Source organism: Podarcis raffonei, chromosome 3, assembly GCF_027172205.1.
Source record: "Podarcis raffonei isolate rPodRaf1 chromosome 3, rPodRaf1.pri, whole genome shotgun sequence".
In the NCBI taxonomy this organism is placed as follows: domain Eukaryota; kingdom Metazoa; phylum Chordata; class Lepidosauria; order Squamata; family Lacertidae; genus Podarcis; species Podarcis raffonei.
Window position 1 is genome coordinate 90969379 of NC_070604.1, and position 12717 is coordinate 90982095.

Here is a 12717-nt window from a genome sequence, read left to right on the forward strand (position 1 = left end):
TCTGAACTGGTCTGAAAATAGATGAGTCTGAAAAGAATGAATATTCAACACTTTTTCTGGAATTAGCTGACCTACCCATTAGGGAGATCAACAGGAGACTGCCAATCTCAAGCTGGTCATAGATATAGCATAAATTCCATGGAGGAACAATTAAGACAATGGAACTTCTCCAGATGTATGCCTACATCATCTAATGTGGTGCATTTTAGCTGGTTCTTTGGTTGTGTGGGCTTTCAGGTCAGTTCAGGGACTCAGCAGAGGGAAGCAAGATTTTATCACTCTCTCTCAGTTGCAACAGAAACTGTGGCTCTTTGTTTTAATCTGATTTGCTAAGAAGGAAATGCTACAGCCTGTGAGCTATCAAAGAAGCCAAAGATCACATTAGTTGTAATTACTTTTTGCTGGCTCCGATTGATCATTGCCCTCCAAAGGATTTCACCGTGGTGCTGATGCTGCCCGTTCACCTGCCAGAAGTATATAGACAGCCATGAAACTTTCAACCCTGGCAGGATCAGGCCTTTGCTTCTTGAACATGTAGCTGGGACTCAAAAAGGACAAGATTTAGTCATGCCTTATCTAAGGTTCAGGAACATACTTCTCATATTTATTTATGCCTCATTTTTTGGTGTGTCCTTTTCGTACATTGCACTTTTGTTCCAAGGACTTTGAGGTGGCTTACAAGGTGTGTGTCCCCCTTCCCCCATTTTATCCCCACAAAAACCCTGTGATGTAGCTTTGGCTATGACCCACTAAGCTTCATGGCTGTGCAGTGGGGCTGAGAACCCTGGTCTCCCTAGTCTTATTGCAACATTTCCACATTACGACTTGTGACTGAACACTGGGCTTCAGCCACAGAAAGGGTTAAAGAAAACAAGTAGGTTAAAGTGGTGATGAGTGACGGAGTTGAGCATCTAATTTAATTATAAAAAAATATTTATGTACTACTGTGACATTTAAAATATCAAAGTGGTTTACAACAAGAAGGTTTATATGCAATAAAAACCGTGTGAGCATTGAAAATCAGAGATCATCAACCAACACTTATGAAAAGATGCTTTCTTAATTGCCTACAGAAGCTTTGCAGTATAGAAAAGTTTTCAGCAATCATTTAGAGGTAAAACTGAAGGTAGTTTCTGAATCTCTATTGGCAGAGCATTCTACAGATCCGGGCCAATGACATTGAAGGCTCGGCTTCTTGTTGCTGTCAAATTAGCCTCGCTAACTTGGGGGAGGACCAACAACGATCTCCACAATCAAATTGTAATATAAGCATTTACGAGGTCCTTACAACACCCTGGGGACGCAGGTAGCACTGTGGGTTAAACCACAGAGCCTAGGACTTGCCGATCAGAAGGTCGGCGGTTCAAATCCCCGTGACGGGGTGAGCTCCCGTTGCTCGGTCCCTGCTCCTGCCAACCTAGCAGTTCAAAAGCACGTCAAAGTGCAAGTAGATAAATAGGTACCCCTCCGGCGGGAAGGTAAACAGCGTTTCCGTGCGCTGCTCTGGTTCACCAGAAGCGGCTTAGTCATGTTGCCCACATGACCTGGAAGCTGTACGCCGGCTCCCTCGGCCAATAAAGCGAGATGAGCGCCGCAACCCCAGAGTCGGTCATGACTGGACCTAATGGTCAGGGGTCCCTTTACCTTTTTACAGCACCCTGGACCTAAGTTGTTTGGGGCTTTGTAAATTAATACAAAGACCTTGAACCTATCTTGGCTGTAGATGAGTAGCTGGTGCAGATGCTTTTACAGCAGTGTCCCAAGGTGGACCATCCTATTTTGCCCCCTGAGGCAAAATGGGAAGCTGGCGTTGCCGTTGCCCACCTCCCAAAGCCTTGCTTACCGGGATCACATGGCTGTGACTTCACTGGAACCCAGAAGCTGCTTTTCCAGTAGTGGCAGCAGCAGGACAGGTGGGTGAGGTGCCCCCTGCCATGGGGAAGGTTAGGAGAAGCTGTGGCGGCAGTGAGATCTCACATGAGCTCCACAAGATCCCACCCGAAGCTACCACTTCTCCCCCTTCTCTGGTGGCGGGGGCAGGGGAGGGGCCCGCAGGGGTGCCACCCCTTGGGATTCGGCTAACTCAGTCCACTTCATAGACTCTGATGGTGTCATATCATGATCCCCAACCAGCAGTTTATGCACTTAAATTAATACACTTAGGATTTGGTTGAACTACTGAACTCAGATATTCAAATTAGACTCAAAGTCAGTAACATCCACCAATTTACATTTTAATCATCATAAAAAAGAGAGGGATTTCATTATAGGGGTTAGAGAGATGGATTAATATCAAAGACGTCCAGCTTCTAATCTACACTCAGCCATGAAGTTTACTGAGTGTGTTTGTGACCTTGGCCAACCATTCAGCCTAACCTACTTATCAGGATTGTTGTGAGAATAAAATGAGGGCGGTGGGGTGGGGGGAACCCTGTACACCCTGGTGAAGTCAGAGGAGGAGAGGTGGGCTTAAAAGGTAATAATATAAACTTTAAAATGCATTGTGAGAATTTGAAATTTCTGCCTCAGTACACTTTGAAATTAAACTCAAAGTGCATTTAATTTTGAGCTGATGATGCAGGATATTTCAGGTTGATGATGCACAACATACAGATTGCATCATTTATATCACAGATTACAGTAACTCGGGGCCCATACATAAAGTATTGTAGTAGAAATTTAGGGGGGAACTATGGACCTTTGTAAGAAATCAAAGAAAAGTTCTCTAAACTTCAGCTGTGCTTTTAAAATATGTATTCCTAATACTGATGCAGCAACTCAGAGCATGGTATAAAGTTAATCAAGTCTGTAAGGTGCTTTTGATTACAGCACCGGGGATTTCCATTCATCGCACGCAGCAATCACAGTAGTGCTGGGTGCCTTATTGAAGAGGTACTTCTGATACCTTCTATACTGGTCCTGTTAGTAGACACGGATTAGTTGTTTGGTGGGTGGATCACCTCTTCCCCTCCAGAGCAGGCATGGGCAAACTCGGCCCTCCAGATGTTTTGGGACTACAATTCCCATCATCCCTGACCACTGGTCCTGTTAGCTAGGGATGAGGGGAGTTGTAGTCCCAAAACATCTGGAGGGCCGAGTTTGCCCACGCCTGCTCCAGAGCACCAATGAAATGCAAAAATCTGATGTATAGAGATGGCCAAAGCTAACAGGTACTAGAGATTAGAAGGTTCCGTTAAGGCCACTACACAGGAGGCAATACTAGGTCCTGCTTAACAAGTGGTGGGGAGGACTGGGGAGGAGTGACAGGGACTTCTTTCTCTTGCAAATGATGTTAGGTATGGAACAGGAAGGAGTGTTGGGTTAATACACAGAGGGGGTCAAGTGAAGCTCTCTTGTGATTGGGAACCTATGCAAACAGCTCTATGTGTGGAGGACTCTTATGCAGTGAATGCAGACTCCTGTCCTCTCTCCATAAATGCTTATTTATTTAATACATAAGCTGAATGCTTGCATGGGGCTACTCTCATTCCTATAACACGTAACAAGCCCTAACACAAGAAAAGAAAAGAAGCCTGAATCAACATTTTCAGCCAATTTCTTTTTCTTTTTTGGACATTCCTTTGTGGGAGGGATGGGGGGAGAATTGGTTCAGTTCGCATTTTGCTGTGAAACTACCTAATGAGTGCTGTCTGAAGCAACATGCAAAATGATCCTTCGGAATTCACATTTCTCTGAATTTAAGGGTGCAGTTCTACAGCCAAAGAAACTGTATGCTAAAGAGTGTGCATAAAGATGCACAGTAAAAAAGAGAGGTAAAAATAGCATACACTTTTTGTAATATTGGAATTTATTCTGTGTTTGCCAAATTCTTTTATTTTTGTCATTTCTGAATTCACTGACACATTCTGTATATTGCATATTTTTATTTCCAAAAATCTGCGTTTTGATGTTTTGAAAGTTTGCTGTAAGCCGCTTTGGGCACAGCTCACTGTAGAAAAGCGGCAGTCAGCCAATCAATCAATCAATCAATACCAAAATGCATTATGTTAGAGGTAATTGCTCTGTGTGAAAGGCAACCCTGAATGCAAAAAATGTGTAAATTCATAGAAATGTGCATTTAAATCCTGACAAACTCTTGTGAAGACTTTAAAAAAAAAAAGCAAACTCGTGCAGAAATGTTGTCCATCCCTACGGGGTTGTTGGGAAAAACGTGAGGGCTTTTTTGTGGTGTTTACTTTTATAACATTGTGAGGTTGAGTGCTGTTCTTCATTTTAACTTGCAGCCCTGCATGCTGCCTGGAATGCCCATTGAAATATGTCATATCATGTTGTCTTCCCATGGACATTCTTAAAAGTGTGGCCAGACAGGGAGGCTGCCTACAGAGCACCAGAGAGCAGCATGAGCATTACTTTTTAATTAAGAAAAACCAAAACTTCGCACCAGTCCCTTACAACCCAAAGGCAGACTCCCTTGCCATCTGTACTTCCTGGAAGACATTCTAAAAAGCGTGGAAGTCTGTGGAAGTCTGTAAAGCAGCACAAAGCTTTAAAGAATTTTAAGAAAGAGAACAGAACTTGACCAAGTTAGTCATGCCATCAATGTATACTTCAAGGAAAAAGCCAACCCCTTGCAACCTCTGAATTTCTCCTAAGATTGCATAAGCTGCAGGGGAGAAAAAAGCTCCATTCTTTCATATGGAACAAAGAGGTCCATGAAACTGGGAGTGGGGATCTAGCACAATTCTAAAAGATATTTAGAAAGCTCATGAAATACTGCACACCGTGGTTTTATTTATTAACATTACTAGGGGCAGGAGGGACCTAAGAACAGGATAGAAGGCAATGGGAAAGACGAGGAGGGGAAAAGAAATCATTTGCAGAAATGTTCAGAGTGGAACACTTTCCAATTCAAAGGCTGATATTGATGTGTAAAGTTGTTCAGGTACCAAGCAAGAGAAATCAGAGCCCTGGTCTGCAGCCCAGCTGGTAGACTCGTAAACGCACAACGGGGTACTTTCACTTATTTCTGGTGGTTGTGTTCTCTTCCTTGATGGCTGGATGCCCCTCATCATAGAAGTGACAGTTCTGCATTCCTGCCGGGGAGCAAGGGAATCGGATTCTGCTACCACTCTGCAGGGGTTGTCTGCCTCTGGTTTGAAAATAAAGCTAAAAGGGACGACAGGGGGTGGACCGTTTCTTCAGCACTGAATGATCAGGTATTTACTTCCTCAGCACAGCCTAATTACGCACCTGAAGCACAACACCAGACACCAACACGAAGATGTAAGGAGCAAAGCAACACCAGTTATTTTGTGTTTATTTATACAAGTGATTTACTAGTTGCTCTTCAGCCCAAGCTGCCAGTTTTTCAGAAGGATTAAAAAGTACAGCATAACAGATATCAAAGCAGTAGAACACACCACAAGCAGAATAGATCCAATTCCAGTATAATCAAATTAAAAACAAATTAAAGAGCCTACAAGGCTAGGACAAATAAAGAAGCTTTCACTTGGTGCTAAGGGAAAACAAAAACAGTGCCAGACGAACTGCCCTAGGAAGGGAATTCCAAATATGAGGTGCCACTGGTGAGAAGGCCCTGACGCCAGCCACCACCTGCCTCACCTCAAGCACTAGGATGACTCAGAGCAGAGCTTTAGATGCCAGTTTCAGTATCTGGGCAGATTCATACAGGAGAAGGTGATCCTTCAGGTGCCCTCATCCCAAGCTATTTAGGGCTTTAGGTCAAAATTGGAACTTTGCATTGCGCTTGGAAACCACCTGGAAGCAAGTATGTTTCAAAACTGGCATAACATCCAGTCCCAGTTATAAACATGCTGCTGTGCTTTGCACTAGTTTCCAAACAGTTCTCAAACGCAGCCCAATGTTCAACACATTGAAATAGCCTAAGTGAGGTGAAACCAGTGCATGGCTAATTGTGAGCAGGCGATCTCTGTACAGGATTAGCCAGAACAGGAGAATTAGACTCAGCTAGTGGAATATGTCTTGAGCCCCAGAATCTATTGGCACCTCTGCAGATGGGGCCAGTTATTGCCATTGTTATCAATGGACACTGGTTCTAATCCTTCCACAACACACAAAGACCCGATTGTGCTGCTCCTGGCAGCAGCTAGGCTCGAAATTGACAAGTGCTGGAAGTCAGCCAATGGGCCCCTCCAATGGGTGTGTGTCTGAATAATATTCAGGATGTAGACTTTTCTGAGCATATTACGAAACATCAGAGAATAATAAAGGATGAAACAAAACATGACTGATTTGACAGAGTATGGTTCCCGTTGCTTTGCTACATGAATAAGGAGAAGGTCACCCATCCGTTAACACTTTAGAGAGGTAATCTGACTGTGGTTTGCTCTATAATGCTGGGTATCAGTGTAGTCTGCATTTTCCAGGGTCAGTGGACATCCTTTTGTTTTTACACACTGTTCAATTGATCAGTCCAGAACAGGTGGAACACCACATCCCAGTCCAGGCAAAGAACCCACCTACCCATTTCAGTGTAATTTGTATGGAGCATTAATTTATTGGCTCCTATTCAAGCCATTACTGACTACTGAAACAAATCTACACTTCCACAGTTTCACCTGAATTTGATGAAAAGAGGAAACAGCTAGGTGTCATCAGCATACTGATGACAACACATCCAAATCTTTCAGTAACCTCACTCAGTGAGGAGGTTTTAGTACAACAATAGTTCTCCAGCCCACCTTAATAAAAGAGTTAAAAAAACAAAACAGGAATGGAATCACTGCATAACCCTTATGGAGTCTCATTGGAATGATTGTTATGTCCATCCACATTCCATCTTAAGAGTTTTAATAGATGCACACCATATGGCTTTAACGCCAGCCAACTTTTCTCTCCCTTCCCTGCCCCTTCTTAGTTTTGTTTATTATCAAAAGATGATACATATTTTATGATATTTTAGTTGGCCTAATAAAGGTACTGTCCTAATATGGAGGTGGAGGGACACGTGGTGATCTATGGAGTGAAGCTATTGGTGAGTTTTGCTTATCATGAAACCAACTGAAATACTAAATGAAGCTGAATTCTCTTTGTCTGCCCACTCATTTGTGAACTCCATGCCCTCCTCTGGAAGCCAATAAATTAAGAAAATGCCAGCCAGTTTTGATTTGGCTACAAAGTTTGGTATATATTTGCATATAGTTAATCTGCAAAGGCCTTCCATCAATTACCACACAACCGAGATTGCAAATGTTTGAATGCCAGACTAGATGGGGTATTAATTGCATGATGACAATTAAGATGTCTAGTTTTTAAAATTTAACAACATGAGCAGCCAAAAGCAGGGGATGGGGCAGCAGCAATCAGACGAGGATCAGGAATATGATACGCAGGGAGGGGGAGTTAACACTTTCCTGCACATCACAGCTTCCCAGCTGCTATTCACCAAGGAGAGAAGTTTCCATTAGCATCAGATCAAACCTTACTGGCTCCTTGGATCACCTTCTCTTTCTATTTTTTTTTTTTATAATATTTTTATTAAACAATTTTTATATTCATACAAACAAAACATACATAAACAAACAGAAGACAAAAACAAAACAAGAAACAAGTACCATTTCGTGTCCTAATTTCTTAAACCTTTCTTCTTCGACTTCCTCATGCCTCCCGTTTCTGTATTCCAAATTCTAATCAATTGTTCAGCAAATCTTCCCTTATTTTGCTATAAATTTAAGCTAATCATCCTTATTCTCTTTGTCTTAACCATTACTAATAGTAACCATTTACTTTAGTCCAACATCATTCTAACTGTCATTAATTTTGTAATATTTCTTTAAATAGTCCTTAAACTTTTTCCATTCTTCTTCCGCCGCTTCCTTTCCCTGGTTTCGGATTCTGCTCGTCATTTCTGCCAAGCCCATGTAGTCCATCACCTTCATCTGCCATTCTTCCAGTGTGGGTAGATCCTGTGTCTTCCAGTACTTTGCAATGAGTATTCTAGCTGCTGTTGTAGCATACATAAAAAAAGTTATATCTGTCTTTAACACCCCTTGGCCGACAATGCCCAAGAGAAAGGCCTCTGGTTTCTTAGGGAAGGTATATTTAAATACCTTTTTCAGTTCATTATAAATCATTTCCCAGAATGCCTTAATCTTCGGGCACGTCCACCAGAGGTGAAAAAATGTACCTTCCTTTTCCTTACATTTCCAACATTTATTATCAGGCAAATGGTAGATCTTTGCAAGCTTGACTGGGGTTATGTACCACCTATAAATCATTTTCATTATATTTTCTCTTAAGGCATTACATGCCGTGAATTTCATCCCGGTGGTCCACAACTTTTCCCAATCAGCAAACAAAATGTTATGACCAATGTCCTGAGCCCATTTAATCATACTTGATTTAACCGTTTCATCTTGTGTATTCCATTTCAGCAGCAAGTTATACATTTTTGACAAATTCTTAGTACTGGATTCTAGCAGTTCAGTCTCTAATTTTGATTTTTCCACCTGGAAGCCAATTTTACTGTCCAGTTTAAACACTTCATTTATTTGATGATAGTGTAACCAATCTCTCACCTTCCCTTTTAATTTTTCAAAACTCTGCAATCTCCATTTGTCCCCTTCCTTTTCCAGAATTTCCGATCACCTTCTCTTTCTACACCCTCTAGACATCTGCATCAGTGGAGTTATAAAGGAGTAGAGTTCAGAGAAGCAGATATGTCTATCTGCAATCTGTCTGCTGCAACAAGGAATAAGATACCTGAGACCAGCTGTCATCAGAGTCCCTTGTTCAAAACAGTACTTTACTGATCCGGCTCATAGTAAGTCAGGCATAAATAAAACTATGATTGTCACAAAATGGTTCCCTGATATTCACGCTACATCAATTCCCACCACCAACACTACTAAACATTCTGGGTCAATTCTATGACCTTTTCTGAGTGCGACACCCACAGCTTTTGACAGTAAGGGCTGACTAGAAACTGCATCTTCTGGCTACAGTTGTGAGAATCAGCTCTCCAGAGAGCCAATAAACCATCCTTGTAAGTTTTCCAAGGTAGCTTGCCTTCCTCCCCCCCCCCATTTCCCCGATGTTTGGCACAGTAAATATAAATAAATTTGAGCACTTTAGGAACGAATAATGCCCTGACCTGCTTTATTGCTTCTCATATTGGGGAATGGCAACTCAAGTGCAAGCTTTCTTGCTGCACTATGCATGTTTTATACAGGACACGTTATAAAACCCACTCAGTGCAAGATGTACGGCCATTGCAAGCTAATGTCAGAAAATCAAGCGCAGGACCAGGAATCTCCCTCCTTGTCAGCTCCATTGCAAACTGATTCATGGAACAACATTTCAGAAGTGCTTTTTATCTTTGAAAGTGCTGTACAAACACTCTAACTAATGAAAACAGCAGTGGGTGTTGTTAATATCTATGTTTACAGCATTTATCACGGCATTAATACATTTCCTCTGATATGCTAGGTCTATTTTTATTTTTTTTAAAGACGCAGAGTGCAGCCTGGCTACAGTAGGTCTACAAATTACTGGCAGCCCTCATCAGTCACCTGTATCTGCAGCCATCAGTTGCTTTCAGAAGCATCACAGAACATCAGAAAAGCCACTACTACTATCACCACCCATCGGCACTGCAACTTTTCCATATAAAAGACCCAGATGAGTCACCTTTGGACACAAGCCTGGCCAGCTCTTTCTGGGTGTCAAAGAAAACCAAGCCTTCACATTGTGATTAGGGTAAAAGTCTGCTCAACACCCCATTGATTAAGGCAAGGCAGTTGCATAGGCGAAGACCCCATCAGCCAGACTCTCATCTGAGCCGATCCAATAAGGTGTTCTGCTTACATACCTAACAGTTTTTATAGGAAAAAACAAAGTTATCAGAACCTGGTGAACATGAAACAACAAGAAACTAGTTTTGCAGGAAAACGGCATTGCTAGTCAAAAACACTCAAAGGTTCCATGCTTCGTCTTTTCACGTTTCGCCCGCCTTCATGCTGACTCTGTTTTTCCATGCTAAGGGAGATGTGACCTCAGAGCGGAAACTCAAGCCCTGCAGACTCCAGGTCCATGCATTCTGCTTCCACATGGGAAAAATACTGGGAAACTCCCAGTGACTGACAGCAGTGCTACACCAAGGGGATGGACCACACATCAGAAAAGGCAATAAACAAAGGGAACGCACATGTGCCTTTCAGAAGCATTATGGGTTAGAGAAATGTATGCCAAGTCCATGGCAGATTGGATTAGTTATAGCAAGGATACAGACTTTTGATTTGCTATTGACTTTCCCACAGTGATCAGTTTGCCTTCCTTCAATGCATTCTTAATAATAATAATAATAATAATAATAATAATAATAATAATTGGCATTAGGACACTTTTTTCTAATCATTACTTTTCCAAAATGGCAACATTCCTGGTTTTGTGAAAAGCCTTGCCCTAGCTGTCCAAATAAATACAAGAGATATTTCACAGCCCAAACACGCCAAATTTGCTGAAAAAAGTCACATTGTTTCTCTTTTCATCACTCAATAATCAATAAAGCACTTTACTGTATTTAATGGAAGCTTGCCCTTGTGAAGACTTCTGTCCACTTGGAATGATGATTCTCAGCAAGAAACCATTTCCCTACCTCCAAGGCCAACTGGTGCAGGATCCTGTGTTGGGCTTTCTGTAATCTGCCCTTCCCCCCTGCCTCTTTCAGTGAGCAGATTGCCTGCGTCCGGGCTGTTGTCTCGAGATGTCTTCTCTTCATTGACTGGAACACACAAAAAAAAGCCTGGTTTATGACTGTGCAGATATGGCGTGTTGGCCTGGCAAAGGGAGGACAACAACAGCTGGTGGTGGATCAAACTGGGCCAAAGGGTTTGCAACCATAACGCGTGATGGCGTTAAAAGGAAGGGCAGGCTGGCATCCATTGCTGCTGTGGGATCTGAAACAAATGGAGAGGAAAAAACAGGAGGGGAGCAGGGAAGAATACTTAAGATGCTAACAAGGTGAAAGGACATCAGCATGATTGGGGGTGGGCGGCGAATGCAGTGGCTGCTGTTTAATTGTCTACTTCCAACATGCATATTTAGCCTTTAAAACAGTGGAGTGCAATTCTTCTGCAGTTACAATGCAACAGCTACAAATAATTAAAAAATATATTCCCTTGGAGCCGCAGAAGCTCAAATTCAACTGTAGAGGCATTTGGCATTAGGACACTAGCAAATGGAATGCATTAGAAATAAGGGGTAGATTCACAGATGGCAAACGCTATAGAGAGTGGTTGTAAAACAGCGACAGAGATACAGTGAGTTTACATCAGAGGAGAAACTGGATAAAGGGAAATTTAACACACAGCATTACTGATTATCTCAATGGTTGGAAGATCAGGGGCAAGAAAAGACAGCTTAAGCCTAATGTCCAAGAACAAGGAAATGAGACAAAAGCACAGTAGTTCATGCACTGCTGTCACTAAACAGCCATAAATGTTTAAATATGGTGGCAATGCAAGTAATATGATAACCCCAGTGCAAAAGGCAGTGGAGTATTTCAACTTTACAAACGTGCTTAGTGTAGTGCAACATTTCTGATAGGAACCAGCTCCCAAAGATTCATAAAAGCAATGGTCTTTCCAGTCTGGAGGCAAAGGATCTTAGTAAGTTGCCGAGCCTGAAAGCCTTGAAGGTTAATCCTAGAGTTAAACTACCCTGGCCAGAGAGTGGTAGGATTTGGTGTAAGTCCCAGTGCTAATGGATATTGGAGATAAATCACTCTTGGGGATACGACACCAGTGTAACAAAGCCAGGTATATGCAGGCACAGTGTTACACTGCTATATTTTTTATTTATTTAACTTATTAGATTTTTATACCGCCCTTCATCAAAAGATCTCAGAGCAGTTCACAAGATAAATCCGGACTAAATAATCTGGAGTAACCGCACATCAGGATCCAAAGCGCTCTTGTAAAACTGCCCAGCACTCCTGTACAAAAAGGCAACCCATTAAGGCTCCCATTTTACAGATGAAAGGCACTGAGGCTGAGATCATTAGACCTAAGTAGCAAGGGACAACAAAACTGTTGCCTGAGCGACCACTTCAGTTTATTGAGAAAGCACGGCAGCAGCATCAGAGCCCAGAAGAGTCACCGGCTGGAAGAGACAAGCCATTGCCCTGACTCAAGGCGATGCAGACAAACTGAGATGGGGGTACCAGACTCCAGGCAGCAGCTTCTGAAATGTATGTGTCTCTTCTCCTACAAGCACAAAGTGAAATGGCACCATTCTACACCCACCTATATTATTATTCGCACTACTGATACAACTCTGATGGCAATGAGGCCAAAAGTAAGTAGCATCAGGGGTGTGGGGCAGGAAGAGAAATCTAACAGTGCAATCCTATATATCCATACACAGAAGCCCACTAAGTTCAATGAGCCTTACTCCCAGATAACTATGCATAGGATTGCAACAATTCTCTGAATTCTAAATCCTTTCCCACCACTCCTCTCCTGGCTCCCAAACTAGCATTGCACTGCACTGGCAAAACAGATGGTGTAGATTAAACACTCCCATTGAACACCCCACCTTTGCCTGCTTTGCCCACACTGCAGCAATATTCTGGCTAACTCTGCTCTCAATCAAAACACAACCAGAGTGGTATATAATCTCCTGGGAAAATCATAGCAAGAATACATATGGCGCTACTGAAATTTCATAAATGTATGTTCATGATATCAGATTAACATTTGGCAAAACGGACATATA

The 12717-nt window shown here is 42.3% G+C and overlaps 1 protein-coding gene across 1 annotated transcript in view; it reads right to left on the minus strand.

The window, feature by feature from the left end:
- The window catches only part of ALK (ALK receptor tyrosine kinase), a 579386-nt gene that overhangs the window by 80873 nt on the left and 485796 nt on the right, over positions 1-12717 (minus strand). Inside the window, exon 11 of the mRNA XM_053382982.1 lies at positions 10598-10723. Coding sequence (XP_053238957.1) covers positions 10598-10723 — 126 coding nt within the window. The remainder of the gene's footprint in view (positions 1-10597; positions 10724-12717) is intronic.